Source organism: Euwallacea fornicatus, chromosome 20 (genome assembly GCF_040115645.1).
Source record: "Euwallacea fornicatus isolate EFF26 chromosome 20, ASM4011564v1, whole genome shotgun sequence".
Classification (NCBI taxonomy): Eukaryota; Metazoa; Arthropoda; class Insecta; order Coleoptera; family Curculionidae; genus Euwallacea; species Euwallacea fornicatus.
The window spans coordinates 3,281,810-3,304,580 of record NC_089560.1 but is presented as its reverse complement, the minus strand read 5'-3'; the positions used below and the strand labels follow the sequence as shown (position 1 = coordinate 3,304,580).

General features: G+C 35.2%; 3 protein-coding genes and 1 pseudogene across 4 annotated transcripts in view; 1 reads left to right on the top strand and 3 right to left on the bottom strand.

Moving 5' to 3' along the window:
• The window catches only part of LOC136345629 (odorant receptor 10-like), a 155,440-nt gene that overhangs the window by 1,568 nt on the left and 131,101 nt on the right, over positions 1–22,771 (bottom strand). The gene's annotated exons all lie outside the window — the stretch shown is intronic.
• Positions 1–22,771, top strand: part of LOC136345624 (chondroadherin-like) — a 149,252-nt gene that overhangs the window by 4,783 nt on the left and 121,698 nt on the right. The window lies entirely within an intron of this gene.
• Positions 6,174–12,138, bottom strand: LOC136345483 (nose resistant to fluoxetine protein 6-like). The gene is made up of 13 exons (XM_066293822.1): positions 11,840–12,138; positions 9,594–9,769; positions 8,849–9,021; positions 8,722–8,798; positions 8,470–8,669; positions 8,248–8,420; positions 8,030–8,198; positions 7,202–7,389; positions 7,043–7,151; positions 6,806–6,986; positions 6,613–6,755; positions 6,400–6,556; positions 6,174–6,344 (listed from the first exon to the last, which is right to left on the bottom strand). The coding sequence occupies exons 1-13, from the start codon at positions 12,114–12,116 to the stop codon at positions 6,280–6,282; spliced, it is 2,088 nt and encodes a 695-aa protein (XP_066149919.1). The 5' UTR covers positions 12,117–12,138; the 3' UTR covers positions 6,174–6,279.
• LOC136345681 (uncharacterized) lies at positions 12,488–19,330 on the bottom strand (annotated as a pseudogene).

The window sequence follows — 22,771 nt, the reverse complement described above, 5'->3', positions numbered from 1 at the left end:
GAAGTTCATCTTTTTCGAAACCTGCGTACAGCATAAGGGCCTTACAGATTTTGAAAAGGGATGGTTTCTGCCCCTGGAAAATCATTTGTCGTTTCCTGGCAAATGTGAGTCTAACTCCTGGTTTAAACGGTTTTTATAATAAAAAATCGAGATTTCGGTTTGAAGGAGATTTAATTTGAGGTTTGCAATAGGAAACTCATGGAAATTAGGTCGCACAGAGTCGTGGCATTAGCCGTTTTTGAAGGACATCTCTGAATTGACAGGGCTGGGGCGGGATTGGTTTTCGTTGATAAGTCCGCCACTGGAATTTTCCATCAATAATTTCCAGGTCGTATTTTGAGCCTTTTTATTTAGATAATTGTAGGCCGAGATATACGTGCAGTACGTATTATCAACTTTGCGCCTATATCATCAACTTTTTTCCAGCTCCATGGAAGGGCGGATTTGTAAAGTTAACATTCAATCAAAACAAACTAAATGGACGATTTGGGTTTATATTTACATTAATATTAATTGACAATCGTGATCAAATGCGAGTTAAAACCCTATATACAGGGTGTTTCCTAAATCTTAGGCAAACATTTAGGGGGGCGTTCTCTGAGTAATTTAAAATTTTTTTGTGCTATGACGGTTTTAGGAAAAATGCTTAATTCTCTAGATACAAGATGATAAATGTTTTTCATGAAATTTATTAAAAGCTACAATAATTGTTCAAAATGACGGTTGGCAGCTTGGATGCATCGTTCTAATCTTCTCCTCTCTGACAGCCGAACTCTTTCAAAAATACCACGACTCTTTTTTTCTTTAAATTGCACCCACAAATCATGTAATTTCTCAAATATTTCTGGTTTCTCACTGGACGAGTGTAAACTAATGATTTTAAATAACTTCATCGGAAAAGAAACAGTCCAGATGGTTCAAGTCTAGAGATCTAGCTGGCCATAAATGAGGTCCACCACGACCAATCCAGTGATCTCTATGTTTCCATTAAAAATTCGCGAGCAATCCTACCATAATGCGCTGGTTTTCCATCGTGCATAAACAACATTGCATTTCCGGTTGCCAATGGAACATTTTCAAGCAATGCAGGAAGTGATTGCTTCAAAAAGTTACGATAAATTGCACCTGTAAGTCTTTCTGACAGAAATATTGGTCCAATTAGCCAATCACCCACAATTCCAACTCTAATATTTAACGGGAAGTGGTGTTGAATATTAACTTGTAGTATTTCGTATGGATTTTCTTCGGCCCATGCATGATTGTTATGAAAACTTCTTGTTGTATTTCTTGAGAAACTTGCTTCATCGGTAAAAAGAATCAACGACAGTAATTCCGGAATTTGCTTCAATGTGTGTAAAAGCCATTGATAAGATGCAATACTCAAGGGAAAATCTGTAGGAAGAAGAGCTCGGATACGTTGTATGTGGTACGGGTACAACAAATTTTCCTTTAAAACTTTCCAGTTTATTCACTGATGTTGTTTTCGAGATCCACACTATCTTGCTACGCTTATTTTAACCATTTTAATAAAAAAGAAAACATTTAGTCAATTAACATTTATGCTCTTGTATCTAGAGAATAAAGCATTTTTCCTAAAATCGTCAAAGGACAAAAAATGTCTGATATCACTCAGAGAATATTCCCTAAATTTTTGTGTAATATTTAGGAAACACGCTGTATATAAGAAAGCAGATGAAATATTCACAAAATGCGATTTCATTGCTAATTAAACTTCCTTTTAACGCCATGTAGATTGCGTAAATTTGAGTAGCTCTTATAAAGCTTTAATTGATTAATATCGAAGTACTTTTCGTTTGAAAATTTAAACGCGATTATGTAGTTTCTTAACCAAAAAGTAATTCGCCTGTTGTCAAGAATGCATGTTGCCTTGATTATTTTTTTACCTTTTAGGTTACACAAGGTGTTGTAAAATATCGTTCTGAAACAAAATGTCAAACGAAAAATAGTATAAAAATGGTTCTCAATTTTTTCCTTATAACTTTCAGAGTTTATAAGGTGTTAAGTGCAAAATTAGGATGAATTCTATTCTGGAGAGTACTCACTTGGATATAACTTCGCATTAGCTCATTATAACAATTTACAACAATGTAATAGGTATAAGAGCGACTCTGCATATGGATATAATCAGTTTGAGTGGAAACACAGGAATTGCACTAATGGGAGAAGGACAGTACAAGGTTTGATATGCCTCCGGCAGAGACAAAAGAAGTGGATGGAGAGGTAACGGTTGATGTGGGCGGAGTTAGTTCTGTGTTACGAGATATCTTATCGTTTCAAAATCCTTGCTAATATGAGTTCTAGTGATGGATAAATGTTTTTTTTACTTTTATTGATATTGCTATTTTTTGCTTTGATATTAAAAAAGAAATCTATAGTCGCCAAGGCGATGAGATCGATACTAATCTAAATATCGAAGAGGAAACATGGGTCGGACTAATTCCGCCAACCTTGCAACCTAGTTCGTTGGTTTTGGTCCACGGCATATTAGACTTTATGCTGTCCTTCTCCCACTTGCACAATGATTCCACTTGAACTGCTAATACCTATCTACAGGGTGTAATATGTTATCATGGAGAAGTTTCAGGGAGTGATAGTACTCTGCAAAATAATAAAAAGTGGTAGTAGGCAAATTTTACGAAATCGTTGAAAGATACGAAAATATTGCAAGAGATTAAGAAGCTAAAGAATTGAGGAAGGAATTAAAATTTGGCAGCAAATTTCATACAGGGTCTTTCAAAGAAAGATACAAAGCATAAAATAGTACAGACCCAAGAAAACATAACACCTGGCATATGGCTATCGATGATTTTGATATTTTGTTGCAGAGGGTTTTGAAGAAAATAAGCGTGCGAAATTTCAAAAATTGAACTCATAGGCATAAATGAGAAAAACGCAAAATATGAAAAAAAGAAATTCTTTGCCGCTCTCTATATCGAAAATGGAGCGTTTTTGACTATTTCTTCTGAAATATCTCTATGTTGATTTGTTACACCCTGTATGTATACCTATTATCTAACGGTTTAAAGGTTTATTACATTTCTCCTATAGCTATTCTACAGATTATTCTGACGTTCCATACGAATTAGGTATTTCCCTGAGCAAAATTTTGTAATCACTTGTATAATTCAAAAGGTGAACCGCAGTAATACGGATTCTTGACAAATGGGCGAATGAAAATATTGTCGAGAAACTCTGTAAGTGTTGTTGAGATTTTAATATGGAAAATATTCTCTTTTAATTAATTAAACCTTTAGACGAGGCAATTAAATGTATGCTTTCCCGATGGCGTCAAAATGCCATTTAAAATTCATTCCACATCAAGTGCTTTTAAGCGCCTTAATTAGCAAACTTCAAATCTTACGCCTGGAGCGGTTCTAATACGGTGCCCCCTTTCACGCTAAAATATACATAGTGGTTTTTGATGTTCGGTGTGTATAGTTAGCCAAATAACTTTCTGTTTAGTTAACAGAGATGAAATCATCTTCGTGAATATTTTATCTGCTCTCTTATATAGAGTTTTAGTCTCATAAGGTACCCTTCAGATGTGCTCCGCAAATAAGGCATCGATTACTGCCAGCTTAAAATTAAAGCCAAATCCTATTTAGATTGGTTTGAATTAATGTTGACTCTACCAGTCCGCCCTTTCATGGTGCTGGAAAAAAGTTGATGATATAGAGGCAGAAGTTGATAATACGACTACACGTATATCTCGGTCTACAATTATCTAAATAAAAAGGCTTAAAAGACGACCTGGAAATTATTGATGGAAGATTCCAGTGGCGGTACTTATCCAGGAAAACAAAATCCGTCCAGTCTTGCCAATTTGCAGAAATCCCATAAGTGACATCCAATGCCACGACTCTGTGTCACCTATTTTCCATGGGTTCTCTATTGCAAACCTTGAATTAAATCTCCACCAAGCATAAATTTCTATTTACTTGTAATTGCTCTAAAAATTCCTGATATCGTGCATTCACACACGAGATTACCTACCAGCTACAAATGATTTTCCAAAGACGGAGACCGTCCCTATTCAAAATCTGAAAATTTCGGATGTTTTACATGCAGGTTGTTGGTGAGTTTGGTACAATACAATAAATGAACGCTTTAGCTTAGAGGCGAATTTTAGCAGTATCGAATATGAAAAACCTTAATTTCGTTGCGGTGGTGTTTGCCAAAGCTGCTAGCATTCAATCATACCGCATTCCCAGAAAGCTCAGAGCTGGTTTCAAGGAGGACCAAAAGAAAATGGTGGTCGCCGAAGACCCAATGATTTAAAAATCCACGAAAGCCAAGTAGAATTTACGAATATAATGGTAGTAGTGTTGGTATCTTGGGGTTGCATCGTTGAAATCCTTTTTAATGCGGATTTTAACTGCAAATCTGCTTAAAGGTAACTTTTACCTATTAAAGTCTTGTACCAGGACTCTAACAGAAGTTACCACTTCTACGAGGCAAATCCCAATATTAAGCCTGCAGATTCCAAACTTCTATTGGATCCTCTTTTAGTTTCCCTTTATCAGGGAGGAATGTTACAAAATTTAAATGGCTAACGAGATATTTCACATTTTGCAAACTTTGAACTAAAACGGGACTGCTCAGTCTGTGGTAAGTTCAGATAAGATTCGTATCTATTTGTCCGTAGAACCTCTTTGCTACACTTTTTTTAAATCCATTTCAGTGATAGTGTTTGTGAGAACACAACTGAAGATATTGCGGCATAAGATCGGGAGTATGAAATATTTTTGTGATAAAAATATTGAGGATATTTTAAAAAGCATCAAGAATTGATCAGGTATGTTATTAGTTAAATTCAGATCCTAATGCAATTTGAAGCGGTTTCAGGTGGGTGAAAGACTTTAACATTAGTTTTCAGTACATTATTTTGCTAAAACATTCCATGATACCCTTAATTCTAGACGTCACCATAATTAGTATTGCGCACATTGGTTAATTTTGCAAATTTTAGAAATTTTGTTGTATTGCCCGATTTCACGAACAAAATATCGCCTTCGACACCTTATTGTTCACAATGAAATCACCGCAATTCTATGATTTATCATGGAATGTCAATGAAATTCTTCACTAGGCGAGGACGCAAAAACAAATATTCAATTTCTCATAAATCATAAAAGATCCTTTCAGAGTTCTTGCAAGTTGGCAAATGCCATTTATCTCTGCCCTTGGTATGAGTTCAATATAATCTCTAAATACGTAATTTTATTCACGGTTTTAAAATGCAAAAAAGTTCTTATCCAGAGAGAATGGACCTTTTTGTTATTTGACCATGGAAGCTATCGCAACCGTAAAGGCTCATTTTTATGCCTGTTTATTTTACTTAGTTTAAATGAGTTCGGGTTAGTTCAGATCCTAGACTAAGAGTTTGATTTCACATTGCACATGGTTAATTATGGTCTCAATTCTATCACCTTCAGCAAAGTAATGCAAAAAGACGTTGTTTCTGGGTGTGAGGCACATTTTGTGCAATTAAATGAAAAATAGAGGACAAACCAGTTCAAGTGGAAACATAACAAATGTGCAAGTGGAAGAAGGACCGTTAAGGTTTAATGTTAACGAAGACCAACAGCGAAGTGGGCGGAGTCAGTCCTGCCAGGCACCTCCCTTTCAATGTTTAGATTAGTATAGATTTTGCTGCATTTGTGGCGATAGAAATTTAAATAAATATCAAAGCAAAAAGCAGCTGTAAATAGATTTACAAAAAGATGAATTCATCACTAGAATTTATATAATTAAAAATTCTGAAACGATGAGAGATCTGGTAACACTGGATTGACTCCGCCCACGTCAGCCGCTAGTGTCTCAACCCACATCGTTGGTCTTTGTCGCAGAGATACTAAACTTTATGCAGTCTTTTTCCTACTTGCACAATTCCTATGTTTCTGCTTGAACTAGTTTTATCTGTATGCACCAAATGGGAAAGTATGCTGAAAGATCTAGTCCAAGAGAACAGTTTTTTCCCCATGGGTATGGCTATGAAGTAACTGAGTTTGCGAGTGAGTTTTTGAGTAAAAATAACCTGAAAATGAGGTACGACAACACATGGATCTATAAAAAAAAGGGTTATTCATTTTTTGATATTCGTTCTGAAGAGACCTACTGCGAGGTAGTCAAATGACCTCTATCTCCAGACACTCAAAACTACTATCTTTATGAACAACTTTATTTGAAATAGTGAATACTAAAAGAAAATATACAGATCTTAAAAGCTAACGTAAATACATTGAATTTGAAGTTAGCTTAAACTCCATTATTGCTTTCATTCGGCGGTTTATGAACTATTGAAATTCCATTTGAATATTTTTCTAAAATAATTTTGTTTTTCGTTACATAATTAAAACAAAGTCACACCTTTTGTACCTTCTTTGTTAGGAGGATGTTCTCCTTTCCCACCTCTCCTTCTTTCCCCTCCTCGGAGCAAAATCTTTTCAATAGTAATCAATGGAGATTCAAAGGATAGAGACCAAATCGCTGCCGCAATTGTCGAGATCAAGAAGTGTCCACACCAATAAAAGAACTAGAAATGCGTTCATGTAAACGTTTCTTCACGGTTTCCCAACCTTAAAAAAATACCAAATTGAAATCTGAAAAATGCTCCCTAGTCCTTCTCGTCGAATACCACATGAATATCATAGGCATATGCATTATGTACAAGCAGAAGGTAAGCTTGCTGATTACTTGTATCCATCCAGCAGTCAAAGCCCAGTTGACGATACCTTTTAAACATTTTTGAGCTCGTTGTTAATGAAAGTATTCATTTCCCTACCTCCATAACCATTGATACAAGAGTAGGTGATGAAAGCTAGCCCTAGGCACCAAAAGGGCTTAACAGCCACCTCAGCTATTGATTTTACAGTGTGGGAGTATTCGTTAATGTTCATCTCGTGGTAAAGAGTAGTTGCAGCGAACATTATGATAATCGTAAGGCACCACATGAATAAATTAATCTGCAGGATATGAAATTGTTTCGTTTGTATCGTGCTCCTTATCCCTGGTTACTTACGTTTTTAAATATGTACTTCTCGTCTTTACGACACCTCAAATAGAACCCGAACAAAACTCCCATGAAGTAAGTCACCAGCTTGGAGTGAGTATCATACTCAAGGTCCTCTCTGAAAATTATCCATTCGAAGCGCCATTTTGCGACATTATAGGGACTTACTTATCAAAATCGGGGAATCCCAGTTTAATCGCAATAGGCAAGAAAAAAAAAACTATATTGAGGATAATCAAACCAATCATCACCCGTTTAAAATGCATCTTGTATTGCCAAGCCATGGGAATCAGGATTAAGGGTGATATTAAAAACAACTGCCAGTCTGCCGAGAGGTACCAAAGGTGCACCCAGCACTAAAATAATTATATGTAAATGAACTGGATACACAGGGTGTTCTAAAAAAATTATGCCAAAGTTAAGAAAGTTATGGGGGACATTGCGTCGAATTTTCTTTGCATAGAAATTCCTATTAGAAAATTACCTTTTTTGACTCCAGAGTCATTTTTCCTGAAAATGTAACGTTAACTCGTTGACACCAAAAGAGTTCGACATTTAATTCATTTTTATTAAAGGTGACTACAGGAGTTTCATACACCAAGGACTTAATGTAATCCCAGAGAAAATAATCAAACGGGCTTAAATCGGGACTGCGTGTTGATCACTTGATAGCTCTACCGCTTCCGATCCATCGTCCATAGAAATGTCCTACAGCCTACAGACAAATTGTGCAGGTGCTCAGTCAAAATTAAAATCAATTTTTAATATTGAGTTTAGGAATGCAATTAATGCATTTGTAACAACAGACAAAAAAGAGATTATTTGTTGCGTTTTTATTCTATTTGCTTAAGTTTGAATATCGACGTTTTTTGAACAAAAATGACTGGTGCCAAAACGGTTCATTTATTCATCATAATGTCCTCTATAAGTTCCTTAACATTGCCATATCTTTTTTGAAACACCCTGTTGTGAGGGTTCGTGGTGCCCTGTACTTACGATATCAGTGGGGTTGTAGTAGTTTTGTATATAAAGAAACACCGCCCCCCAATGTTTCTTACAAGGGGTGTTAAAGTAGTTGTAAATAAACGTAAACAAAGGGCCGCTGCCTATGTACTGGGATAAGTACACTGAGTACAGGAAGAACATGAGAACCACTGGTGTTATCCTTTAACAATATCAGTAAAAATTCACCCTTTTTTTTGGGAAAAGTTTACCTTAAATATCTATGAATGATCATATGGGGAATCCCTTTAATTTGAACTATTATGGGCTTTTGAGCCAGGGACTTGAAGTAACCATAAGCCAGCAAAAACCCCGAAATAAAGAAGAAAGTGTCTACTCCCAGATGGGCTGTTGCCAGATATTGCATGTACCTCTGATATTCAATCTGCAAGCAAGTTTGGTAACTCCAAATAGATATAATAGTACCAAAGCACCTGCCCAACTTTCTCGCTATCGGTCACGGGAAGCTCCGAGAAGGCTCCAGCTGCATGACCAGCAACAATCCACATCATGCTTATTACCTTTATGCCATGGAATACCATGATTTGTTCCCCGGAATTGGTGTGGGTGATCTGAGTCAATTTCTTAGAGTTGGTGAAGAGGGAGAAGGCGGTTAAGAGTGGTGCCCGATTCCCTAGGGAACTTTCCTATTGGAGACGTTTTTACTATAATGTTCCATAACTTACTAATACTCATTTGGTGCAAATAGATTTCGTAGATCGTCGATATGACGATCACTGTGAGGAAGAAGCAAAAGATGGTGCTAAAAGTTAATTGTTAGATTTATAAAAGAGTTGCCAAAAGCAGGCTTACGCCACAGCAATCGAAGACCCATCTAAAGTAGAATTTGTCTCTTGAGTCTGACAAACCTCCTCGTTTACAAATTGTTTTACTAAAGGCAGGAGCGAATGGTCTACAGTAATTAATTTGGCTACGTCCTCCGCACTGCATGAATCAGGGACACAGTAGCTGAGCAGATAAACCTCCTGAAATTATTTGCTTCAATATTTCTTAAAAATGATATCATGCTACTTATCGTAAAAATTGCGATACCTAGAAATAATACGCGTATTTTAATAAACATTTATAAATATATTGACAACATATTAAATATTAAAATATTAAAATTATACTATACAAAATAGATGATATAATTTACGAGTGAACCGAAGTTCAGAAAGTCTTTAAAATGCGAATAATGTGTGTAACCAGCTTGTGAATTTAAACCCTCAGAAACTCGCCTGGGCATGCTTTTAAGCAAATGGTCGGTTTCCTCTTGAAGTAGTATATCTCAGGTCACTTGAGTTGCATTTCGTAACTCTGCTAAAGCACATCATGGGTTTTTTAGTATAGTAATTCTCTTTCTGCTGTGTCCCATGTCTGTTCAATGGGGGAAAGATCAGGAGGGCGTTGAGGCTAAGAATGCACATTAACATTGCGACGTTATAAATGAGCCTTAGCTATACGAGCTTTATGTAGCTGTGTTTTTGATGTATTTGATAAATAAATTCTAGGTGTTGCAATTTTTATAACAAGTAGTATATAACATGGTGTGTACCTCGATGGAAGGGAAAGAAGCAGGAATTGCAAGTCCATAAGTGCAGTGTTTCCCTAAAATTCTAGGCCCTTCTTTAGGAACATGGTCAATGTTAATACACTGATCGAAAGCACCCCAATCTCGCTTAGTAGCTGTTAACATTCCAGCGTAGGGGTATTTTGACCACGCATCTGCCACTAAAACGTATTGACATGATTTGAACATTTGTCATACAGTTGAGTATATAAGGTCAATTTGGAGCTCCAAAGGCGCCAGAAAATTTTTTGTAAAACTAGAAAATTCGTCAATTTTTCCTTATACTGCGTCTCAATTGAAAACTAACCACACTGGATATTTCGGGCCTTACAGAAAATATGTAAATATGAGAAAACACGTCGATTTTACTCGTAAACAAACTTAGGTCTCAACTGTATTGCAGAAAAGTGGTTTATTAATGTGTTAAGTGTTCATAATATCGTCCATTATTTTCTAAACAGTAATAAAGTCTGTTATCAAACTCCACTGTAACATGCACAAAAACTTCATGGATCTCCTCACACACAGCTATAATTCTTCCATTAAGTCCTTCCAAATCTGCTGGGTTTTAAAAACAACAGATTTACGATGTCCTCAGAAAAAAAAACCAGAGGTGTTAAATCGGATGAACACGGAGGCCGCTCAATTAGTACTTTTCGACCAATCCATCCGTCAGGAAATCAGTTATATAACCATTATCTAACAGCAACAAAATAGTGTGGAGGAGCTCTATTTTGTTGAAAATGAAGATCTTTTTGTGAAACGCTATTACCAGCCTTAAACTCGAAAAATAAAATTTACCATATTAAATAATGATTAAATAAAAAAACTCAAGAATTCTATTATCCTCTTTTAATCGAACAGTCTTATTCTTACTGTTTTTGCTGCATATCGAATATTTAAAAAATATATTTATAAATACAAATAATAATACGTTCTGTAAGGACCGAAATTACGAGGGCGATTCGTTTTCTAATTGATACGCTGTATGAAGCTCTATCTGCATTATTTTTTCTAATCCTGGAAATAATTTAACTGGTGGTTCCCATCTAATTACGCGTATTTTGATTAATTTTTAATAGTCACTAATTCCAACGTCTTATCAGCTCACGTTTCGTTTTTCTTTCTGTTATCACATTGCGTATACTTTGATGAATAGTATTGGACTTTGTACCACAGAGATGGTAAAAGGGTAATAAATAACCATTCAATGATGCCACTTGAAGGATTAACTAGGGCTTTATCTGCTTCCATATAAATGTTTGACATAGTTTGTATAAATAATTTATGTATTTAATTTTGTGCGAAGAATTTGTAAGACTTGAAGAGTAAGGAAAATTTATTAAATAAAGTTTTCTAGCGTGGTAAATTTGGAAAAATTTACTCGCTGTGCGAATTAATGTAAATTCCAGTTAGACAAAAGGAAGTTTATCTCGCTTATGGGAGTAAGTGATTAGTAGCTCTTTGGGATACATATAGGGTAAAAGATAATATTTCGGTTCAAATCAGTTTTTGCATCTCGACTACCCTTTAAATTTCCAGCATCATTTTAGAAGCACAATTTTGCCGATTCTGAACGAAATCAGCTCATCAAGGCAGAAGGGGAGTGCATTGTGAAAATATTGAGCGCTATGCTTGAGGCTCCAGTTGGAGCGCACAAATTCAGAATTTTGGCGGCTTGAAAAGAGGATTTTCCCTATTTTCTCTGAGCAATTTTATCATCACTTGAGCAGCCCAAGGGACAATTTTAAAGCGAAACCAGCTTAACAAGTTTGTCAATAAATATTTCGAAAACTGAACATTTTGCGCTCTGTATAAACCGGAAAATTCGACATGCCGCAATGGAAAATTCATTCTCTACCTCTAGTGTTTATTTAGACTTAGTTAACACCCTGTAGAGTCATTGAAGGGAAATATGTGGCGAAAAATTGGGTGCTGCATGGCGCTCCAGTGGGAGCTCATAAGTTAAATTTTCGGCGGGCTGAAAAAAAATTTTTCCATTTTCTCTGAATAGTTTTAATATCATTGGACCAGTTCGGTCTGGCTTATTTTAAAGGAAAAAAGCTTTAAATTCGACAACCAACCAGGCATTCATTTTCTATCTCTAATGTCTGGTTCAGTGTTGGCGAAAATATTAAGTGGTGCTTCTGGCTCCAGTGACAAACGCTCAGTTTTCATAAAGGTAGTTTCTCTTAAAATAAGCTGAACAAGAAAATATTCGAGTTACTTACTCAGATTCCATAAGTCACCATTCTCGCATACCACATCCATTTGTTCAAAACACCCATCGCTGATATTTTTCGTGCTGAGATCAGTATTGCAAACATATTGCAAAATATTTACATAAAATTCCGTGGTTAAGACTTTGGCAGAGCTGTTCGAGGTTTCCCAATTCAATACTTTTAATCTACTTTCAATCAATGACCTATTGAACATCGAAAGTCCTTTCCAACCTGAACTCGCGCAGGAGTGTACGGAAATAATTAGTATTAAAACCAGTACCCTCATGTTTCGTGCGTCCAGGTCTAGGTTACTTTGAGAATTGGTGCCAATTTAAGACATTTTGGTGTCTTCAATAAGTTAATCAATCTTCCAAATTGTCACATTTTTTATGATTCGTTTGTAGTCTGGAAGCAGGTTTATTGGACGTGTATATCACAGTAGAATTACAATTACTAATCTTTCTTAATTATGGGATATAAATTACATTCTGAATGAAACAGTAGCCCAAGGAAACTAACACTGTGCTTATCTCCAGACTTTATGCGTAGCGAATTATTTAATGTCTGGATTTGATATGATTAGGTGAGACGATTAGACTCCGTGTTATTAAATTAAACAGATATTTATTGCAATTTTTTAACGGTAAGTCAAACTAGCTAGTAGGTCACGTAACGCCTAAAGCCATAGCTTTCAAACCCCTTCTTCCACAAGGGGTAAGTCGCCGTAGGGGTGGTTTTCACCTGCAGATCATAGTCGATTTGTAAATACTGGCGGTTGTTTCCTCCGACTTTCGGCAAAATTACGTTTTCGAACAGTTTCGATGGATCTGGAGTGGGGTTTCTGTACAAGGAGATTGTTTTGAGGGCGAAGTCAGATAAATCATGGGACTTGCAAATATTTCACGGAGTTGGTCCAGAGGGACATAAATCATTGACTAGTAATATGGTCCAATCCTCAATAGTGCTTTAAGTCCTCATTGTTCGGATCTCTATGCACCCGGATGTAGTAGCGATTTTCACTGTGCATTACCTTTTCAGCTTCTAATTAAGAAATAAATCCGATGAGCGTAAAGAGAAATTTTCATTATTTCACTTAGTACTGTGAACACCTCTGTTTCAACCTCTCAATTCTCCATCATAAAAGAATACATAGAAGAAAACATCCTTTCTTTGAGACATCATCTCCCCTTGTTTGATTACATCAACAAAACTGCTGTCGCTGCCAAACTAACAAGATTTTGGCCCTGAAACTCATAGTACAATCAACCTATTTTAATTATCGAATACTTTTATTCCCTAAAAAAATTTAAAAATAAACCGTCAAAATTGTTTAAAATAAAACTTTACCTTTGCCTGTTTAAATTTTTATTTGCTACCACTGGTCGTATCGATCTACGTCTCATACGAATGTTGACAACTGCGTCGAGTATAACCGCTGTTTTCTAGCACACGCTATTAAATGAAGACACAGGACATAGCGTACGTGTGACTCTGCGTTCCTTTACTACTCAAAGTGACAATTCAATCCATAGCTTTCAGCTTGTTCTAAGTGCGTGTAATAGACAAAGACGTCTAGAAGATGTGGAGTAGCTGATACTGAATACATATAATTTTACGACGTTGACACAGTGGCAGTAAATGGTAATTTGAGTATGGGTTTTATGAATCGTAACCTTCCCCTACTTATCTTGCGTATTTACGGGCTAAAATCAAAATATTTCTGTCATTATTTGCAATAGAGCAATGGAGAAACACATTGCAAAATGAAGGCATCCTCTTTGGAGTAACACCCAATAATCACGGGCACTTGATCGTAATTACCATTAGCAAAAACCTCATACATTTTCTTGCTTGTGAACGCCCCATTATGTTCCGGTTCCATTACTTACAGGGTTAAGGTCTAAAATTACGCCCTCGCTTATGTTTTATGGTACTAAGAACGAAATATACAGAATTGGTCAGTTTCGAAGCAGCATCAATAGAGCTTGCGCTAACTCCTTGCAGATACTCCAGTTGCTGCTCATTTTTTTTCGCAACATTGGAGGTGGAATCAGATTGCTCTATTAAGCTCTAAGCGTATGATTATTGATTGGAGATGAATGTTTATTCATTAAGGGAAGAATCGTATTCCTGGAGAGCACCTGTGAACAGGCCTGAAGAACTTTTATTTAACAAAAAGTAATTTTGCGAATATGTATATATTGACATTATGTAAAATAAATAATGTAACTTACGAGTGAACCGAAATCTACAAAGTTTTTAAGATCATCTTATGAATTTATTCCCTCAGAAATTCGTCTGGGTGTGCTTGTAAGTAAACAATCGTTTTCCTATCGTGGTAGTTTAGTTCAGGCAACTTGAATTGAATTTCGTATCTTTGCTAACGTATTTCGTGGGTTCACCAGTGTAGTAACTCCCCTTCCTATCATATTCCATACAGATTCAATGGCAGAAAGATCAGGAGAGCGCGGAGGCGAAAGGAGCGCATTAATATTTCGACGTTATAGATGAGCTATAGTTACACGAGCAATATGTGGTCGTGTTTTTGATGCATTTCATACATTAATTTTAGGTGTTGCCATTTTTATAATAAGTCGCATATTTCATGTCTTTATAAAGTCGATGCTTTCGTTCTAATTTTTCCAAAACGTAAAAGAGTTAATGGGGATGCAGTCGTAATCACAAAAGCCCGGAGAAAATATTCTGGCATTACCATACACATTAGCCCCGGCATTATTGGAACTTCATTAAGGGCTAAGGCGGGTGTGGAATAAGCAATAACCCCCTCTTTAGTTCAGACGATAGGTAACACATCATAAAGCTTCAGGCGCAAATCCGGGTTTGAGCTTGTCTTTGGCGCTAATGATCATCAATATGCAACGGCTGTGACGATGTCCCCTTTGGGATCCTTGTTCGGAACATGCCACTATTTCCTTTGATTAGCACGTATTTTCCAAGGGACGTTTTCGATACCTAACATGTTTCAAACATTATCAGTGATTTTGTCATTAGGAAAGTGAAAAAATCGTCGAGTTATACCTACTTTTATCCTATCTCTGCAGGTTAATAAACAACATAGCTAAATATTAATGTGAATAGCTGATGATTAGAAAAAATAATTTCTATTTAAAGTAAGCGGATTTTATAGCTATTGGAGCGCAAAGTTTTTTCTCAACGCAGTTGGAAAGAGTATGAAATTCTCTATCTAACGAGATCATTTCGATGGGAATTAGTCAGCTGGAATGTGCCTTTTTCCAGGGAGAAATCAGACCCTGCTGTCGGTTATCAGACACAGCCACAAATTATGGGTAATTCTGTAAAATTTTTTAAAGCTGATAAAACTGACAAATAACTCTTTGTGCAGTTTGAAAAATCATGGAATTCTCTCTTTAACGAGACCCCTTTGAAAAACTGGATCAACTTGAAAGAGTTCTTGTTAGTGTTAGCTGATCACCGCCTATCCGTGAATATCACTAATCGGGAATATGCTGTTTTTTCTGCTATATCATTTCAAATATTCTACAAGAATTGAGAGTCTCTACAATGAAACTCTATATAATGAGAAAATTCACCAAAAATCGGTGAACTGGAAAGTTCTGGGAGAAATCCAACACTAAAGTCGCTTTCTAGACAATTTCACTAAATAGGAATTATTTCAAGATTATTTGAAAATTGGTTATTCTAATTTGATATTTTCAAATTTTCTAAATGAACGTTTCTGAACTTAAAAAAATTGGGAGGTCTAACAAAACGCTCTCAAAAAAGTTGGACAGGGAACGAAATTCCTTACGTAATAAGACCAGCTGGAAAAATATTTATTGATGAATTGGAAAGGGCGAATCGTGGTTTAATTCACCACACAATACAAAAAAAATTATTTATTTAGTTTTTTATTTTTAATTTTTTTAACCAAAGACTATTTGGACCACAAATCGAAAACAAACCCATTTCCTATCAACAAACAAGTTTTTTCGTTGTTTACGTATTAAAATATTTAACTGAGTTTGCAATGTATTTTTTACGAAATTTATAGTTGTTTTTCTCAAAAACTAATCGATAGATTTTGAGTAGCATTACACCATTGAATGTATTTTTGAAAGACTTTTAATTTGAAATGTCACATGACTCCTTGTACCGTTTGAAATTTTTGGGAGGATTGCAGTAATGCGCATAAAGATGAAGTTTGTGGGTTCAATTTTATATAAAAATTCATCCCCCTAAAAAACTTTTTTGACAAATTTTGAACATTTTTCGAAAAATCGATATATTTCAAAATTGAGGGAAAGTCAAGTTTTCTTTGGATGATCCCATATACAGGATGGTTGTTTGAAAACGAAACACCCGCAATTCTAAGTTGTTAAGAGCATTTATGAAAAAACGCTGGAACACGGAAAACTTATTTTTGAGGGAAAAACATTTTAGGTTAATTTAGACTCCCTTATCTGCAACCTCCTAAGCGGGAGGATGTTTATCCCGTAAATTTTAAATGAAAAAAAGGGTCGAGTGACACTTAATTTTGAAGGTAATTTAATGTACTTTATAATCCTCCGAGTTTCAAGCCTCTGCTGTCACCAGAACCAAGATTGCTGCTTCCCAAAAATGCGTAAATTCAGTTATTTTACTTCACTATAATACATTTATCTTACTACAATAAATTTAGTTATATTTTCTTTATATATTTTTTTATTATGGTAAAAAAAGGGAAACAGGATTGGTCTGTAACAAACAGTGTTAAGCTGAAAATGCGGTAGTGAATTAGGCAATTGAGATGCGGTTTTGGGACATATTTTTCAAGGTTCTCCATTAAATGCAAGAAAGCCAGAGGTGTTGTTTGGTATTAAGCGTACGAAGTGATTAAAAAAAAACGAATTTTATTGGTACAAAACATATAGTGCGAGAATTTAATAAAGATGATTTTGATAGCCGCTGATAATTTTACGAAAGTATGTCAGAACGAATTCTAAATGACCAACAGTTTTTTTTTCCAATGTATGTTTCTCAGACGAATGCTTTTTCTTTTTGAACAGTACTGTGAATCGGCGCAACTGCCGTTACTGGTTTGATCAACATCTTGCTATTATTCACGAGGTCTGTACACAATGTCTGCAAAAATTGAATGTTTGACAAGGGAAATGCCTGCCATTGATGCGACATTAATAGAAACAATCGCAAACGATTACCAACCTAAGAAAAACTATTTGGTATTCCAGCAAGCCGATGTGGCAACCTGATTATGAACTAACCGTTCGTCAGGATGTAGGTCAAACCTTTCTTGGGCAATCGATTAGAAGGAGATAGTCTATAGCGTGACCTCCGCTTTCTTCAGATTTAAGTCTAATGGATTTTTTTTATGAAGCCACTTAAAAAGTAGAATTTCCGAAACCGAACGCCACCTTTGGATAACTTACGAAAGTGGATCGTTAATTAAACGGAATCAAATTATTTTACAGATAGTTCAAAATGTTTAACGGCGGTTTCAACAAGATCTTTTCTATTGTATGGTTACATTTCCAAAATTTACTCTATTGACTTGTAGTAACTTTATTTTTGTTTAAAAAACGAATGACATAATCCCTATTATTGATCCAAATATTTTCTGTTACCGCAGTAAAGTGAAACAGGTAAATAACTCAACATGAATAACTCAATTTACACATTTTTGAGAAGTTGCCATCTTAGTTATGTTGATCGCAGATACTTGAAATTCGGGAGTTATAAAGTATATCAAATTACCCTCAAAATAAGGTGTCACCTGACACCCTTTTCCGTTTAAGCTTTTGAAAGTGAACACTCCTCCACTTAAGGATTTACGGATCGGGGAATCCGAATTAGCCTAAAATATTTCTCCCTAACAAATAAGTTTTACGTATTCGAGCGTTTTTTTCATAAATTCTCCTAGCTGTTTGGAACTGCGCGCGTTTTCCTTACAAACGAACCCCCTGTATATGGTACGTACCTTAAGTAGATTACAAGCTGTTATTCCTAATTCAAGTTAATGGATCTTATTGCAACTAAAGTACCTACTGAGCCCAAATAGTTTCCAAAACTCATTTCTATTTCCCTTGAAAAAATCCACTTACGATCTCACATAACACGTAATTTAATATGTCGGAGAAGCGTACGAAATGGGTCACGAAGAAGCAGCTACAAATTAGCTACCGGATGTGTAGCTACATACAAAATAAGCCGGTATTATCATACAATGCGCTGTCCTAAGGAGGATCGGGACTTCATTAAGGCGCTTGTTGGGAGCGGAATAAGGAATAACGCGGGATCTATGCGGAGTTGGGAATTTAAAGGGTCTTTAGGAGATTTTTTGGAATTTCCAGACCTGCAAATCAGCTATACGAAATATTGTGCTTCTAGGTGCTACTAAGAACGAGTAGATTTGGCCCTAACAGGAACAATTCCAATTTTAAAGATTTCACGAAAAGCTTAAACTTACTGCTTACATACACCATATCAGTCACACATCACATGCGAAACACTTGTTGCAAGGATTCCAAATGTGCCCATTAAACCTTTGTGTAGTGAGAAATCGTGCGACTCTAAACTGCCCCCCCACCTATACATTTTTTCACATTTATTATTTTTTTGAAATTCAAAAGCTGTATTAAATAGGAAGAAAATATTGCTTTTCGACGCTTATTTTTTTTAATGTTGCTTACGTTAGCAGTGGTACACAATGGCTTACTTCAAAAATATTAAAACATGGGTCAAGTGACACCTCAAATTAAAAAAGTTTTAAAACTACATTTAATGGTGTATTAAGATTCAAAATAAGTCGATTAGTTTTTAAGAAAAACAGGTATAAATTTGGTAAAAAATGCGGCACAAATTCAGTTAAAGAGTACGTAAACGATAAAAAACTCGTTTTTCGATAGAAAATTATTTTATTTTATATTTTATGCTCACAAACAGTCTTTGATTATTTTCATGTATGTTTATAATAATTTTTTTTAACCAAAGACTTATTCGTGAGCACAAAATTCAAAAAAATTAAAATTTGTGGTGTTTTTCATAGTTTATGTGTTTTTTAATTGAGTTTATATTGTATTTTTTACCAAATTTATACCTGTTTTTCGCAATACACCAATGAATGTGGCGTGAAGGAGTTTTAATTTGAGGTGTAACTTGGCCCATTTTTCATTTTCTTAAAATCGATCGTTTCGTATTATTGGTGACGTAAACAACATTTCAAAAAATTAATAAATGTCAAAAAATAATATTTTTTATCATAATTAATGCTGATTTTGGATTAAAAAAATGTTTGTAGTTGTGTTGTTTGTGTGTTTGGAGGGTATGAGACAATTTAAAGACGCACAGTATAAACGATCACTCCTTACATTGATAGCCTACCCCAATAAGGCACTTATGTAAAAAATTCTCAGAGTATACTGTCAAGAAGTGGTACCCTGGCATGACTGGACCGGGCCCTGCTAAGGCACCACTCTTAGGATCTAATCTGAATTGACCTGAAGAAAAAGCAGCCAGGCACATTTTATAGGATTCATAACGATTAATTCTGAAGCGATACGAGGTGTTCATTTCACATATGAGTTAATCGTACTAAACAGATTTCAGATTGGTCAGCTTCATGAATTTTTTATGAATTCAAGAACATTTAGAAATAGTTCAAGAAAAGAAATCTGAACGTAAAAATACTCATCGTTCAGTTAATCATCAATCAGCTCAGTCACGTAGATAAATTTTCACAAGTTGCTTTTCACCTCCTTATCGAGGTGTGGAGGAGGAGTACTTGTAGGATAAATACAATTTCAGTAAATCAAACAAATAATTTTTTCCTGTAATCTGCTGAACTTAGGGGAACCTATGGGGTGTAGAACTGTTCTTTCCGTAGATCTTCTTGAGAGTAAGAGTTCAAGCTTTTCCCGATGACTCACTGTTGAACTTACTCTTTGAATCAAAATTTAGGTTTAAAAGCATCTACAGGGTTTATAACAGGATTCGCCTCACTTGTGGACATACAGTTGACGGCTGTGTGTGTAGAGGCACAAGAGAATCAATGAATAGAGAAAATTAACCCCATATGACCTCTTAGTTATTAACGCACTGTAAAGTACCTATAAGGATACCTTTTCACTCCACATTTCCTGAAAAATTAAAACGGTCACATGTTTCCTTTGGATTAGACAAAAGCCTAGGGATTCAACTATCCGGTAAAATTTTTTATTCCCTGTCAGAAATCAATTTTACGCGACTTGTGATGAGAGCAATTGACCTATAGAAATTGTTGCAAAAGTATTAGGGTTCTATTATTTAAATAAAAAACGCATTTCACTTCCGCTTTAAAGAAAGCAATCAACCATTATTAAAGAAGGAATACAGTCGTTTTCATATTTGAAATTCAAATGAAAAGATTCAAACTTATTTGTTTCACAGAGATTACCACTGCGGCAAATTGAAAAAGTTGCCTGCTCTTATTAAATTTCAAAATAAAAGAACCGGAACGGCATTAGACTGCAATACAAGGGTGTGGAACTTAGGGGGTTCGTTTGCGGAGCGCACCTAATCCTACTTCTCTAAGTTCTGCTCTATTATTTAGAGCGGCAGTTATCCTCCTTACAGTGCGGTTAAGTGGAAACTATGCAAAAACTAATATTGCTTTTCTTCCTGGATTAGGTTTCAGTTTACTATTAATTATTATCATATGAATTTTAAAATGAGTATGTACAGAACTGTGAAAAACCAAAGGCACCTTATGAAGGGATGTTCAGTATTGTTCACGTTCGCATACGACGTTTTTGACCAATTGGTCGTGGCGCCATCTCATGGGGTCTCACAGAAATTTTCACGTGTTCAGTTTTGTTTAATAGTTTAAAGATGCACTGTATGGAGCCACGCTCAAATTCAAGCCACCACATATGTGAAATAAGTATTGACGATGAGGTTAATCCGATGATGTTAATGATGCTAACGCTTATTTCGTAGACTGTACATTCGAAACAGTGGCGCCATCTAGAATTCACTTATTTTTGTTACTTTATATATAAAGGGGCGAAAAAACCTCACATGTACTAAAATTCTCCACAATTTTAAGAAAAATTACCGTGAAAAGCCATTATTGGGGCCTCTAGTTTAGTTCTTTTTTAGGAAATTACAACTCTTCTTAAGTTTAGGTTAGTTCAAATCAGAGATTAATATGAAGCTTCTTCTTAACCATTTCTCTCAGTTCTTCTACACAAAAAAGCGCTTGTGTATTGAAGCCATAACAATTACAAAAAACAAAGCCCACATTTAATTCGTATTTCTTTGAATTTTTTAGAGGTTTTTCGTACAATTTTATAACATTGTCTTTCATTTCTTGTTACATTTTCTTAAAATATTTAAACGTAGGCACTCACTCTTTTATCTATCAAGCATGGTTAACCCCAATAGCGACCAGTTTCGGTTAGTTCAGGTTATTGATTGAAACTACAGATACCAGATATTGATTGTGAAACTCGGCAGATTGGACTACGAAGTTTTTAGAACTTATAAAGTAATCATCATCTAATATAATTAACGCTATTAAAGGATTATTTAAAATTAATAATTGATTTGATAGAGGAAATACTGGCTACTAGGTTCAGGCATGTTTAATGCACAGCTGACTATTGTTCAAGGGGTCAAGTGTTATTATTGCAGTATTGAATTATTGTCAAGATCCTGTTCTCCATATAAGAGGACATTTCAAAGGCCGAGATATAATCCACAAAATGTTAAAAACCTCATACTTAAGCTTGCTTTAAATGTTGCCTCTATTTACCTTGGAAAACCGATATAGGATCACGTATTTGCGATTTGTCCGTTTAGAGCTATATGAGCTCTGGTCCAGCAGAGAGATAAACCGATTCCAAACTGTTATATATTTCTGATTGTCCCTGACCATCCGGAATTGGTTTTCTATACCCTGTTAGAACGAAGTTATACGAAGAAGGGAATTATTACGTCAGTGTCTCATACATACAGGCTGTCCCGGAAGAGATTGCGCTTTACAGGGATCTTGTAAACTGTATCCCACAAAGGGAGGTGGTTACATTAGATAAAAGTTGCGCCTTTCTGTGATCTGCAAAATTATGTTTTCAAATTTGGAACACTCCGGATAGTCGCGAAGTTATTTGAGAAAATACAAATTTTTTGCGATTTCTTTGGATTTTATTTCGGAATATATATTACAATAAATTTGCTCACTGCTATTTTTTCGTCTCTACAAAATGGTGATTTTAAAACTTCGGTCTGAAGTTTCGTTTCTTCTAAACCATTATCAAGTTTGGTTTGCAGTTCCTATTTTATACTCAGTAGATTTTACTTTTTATCTGAGTCCAACGATACATCAAACGATTTGTTATAAACATAAAACAATAATTTAATTTCTACTAAGGTTTCCATAGGCTGGCCACTTCAATGTCCCGATGTTACACCAATGGACTTTTTCTTGTGGGGATTCTTTATAAGTGAAATTTGCTGTAAGATTTTTCAAAATGATGAATTAGAGGTTGCAGTAAACTCGCTATAAGAATGATAATTCCAGAAATTTTAAACAGTTTTATGGAGGAAATTACTAATCGATATTATTTATATTTGGAGAACGAGGATGAAATATTTGAACATAAAAAATCATTTGAAACGATTTTTTGTGTTTATTACTCAATACTTACTTATCTTGTTTACTAAGTGACAGATTTAAGCAAATTATTTTTAAGCCACTCATGATGCCAAATAAAAGTTACGTTATGTAGGAAAAAGGAGATTTTTTGGACTAAACCATTTAATAAATCACAAGTATGATATGATGGTTGGATTCTGAAAAAAGGAGAATTTACTAAGTGCAAGATAAAACTTGTTAATTATTTGAAAAAACAAAGTTGATGATGGTTTCGAAGAAATGAAACGTCAGTTCGAAACTCTCAAAACACCATCGTGTAGAAGAGAAAAAGT

Bases quoted from the DNA above. Each gene is read 5' to 3' on its own strand.
- LOC136345483 (XM_066293822.1), bottom strand. From the start codon at position 12,116: ATGAGGGTACTGGTTTTAATACTAATTATTTCCGTACACTCCTGCGCG. The intron at 8,799-8,848 runs GTAAGCCTGCTT...ATTAACTTTTAG, and splicing joins GGGTCTTCGATTGCTGTGGC to CACCATCTTTTGCTTCTTCC. The intron at 8,199-8,247 runs GTAAACTTTTCC...ATATTGTTAAAG, and splicing joins ATCATTCATAGATATTTAAG to GATAACACCAGTGGTTCTCA.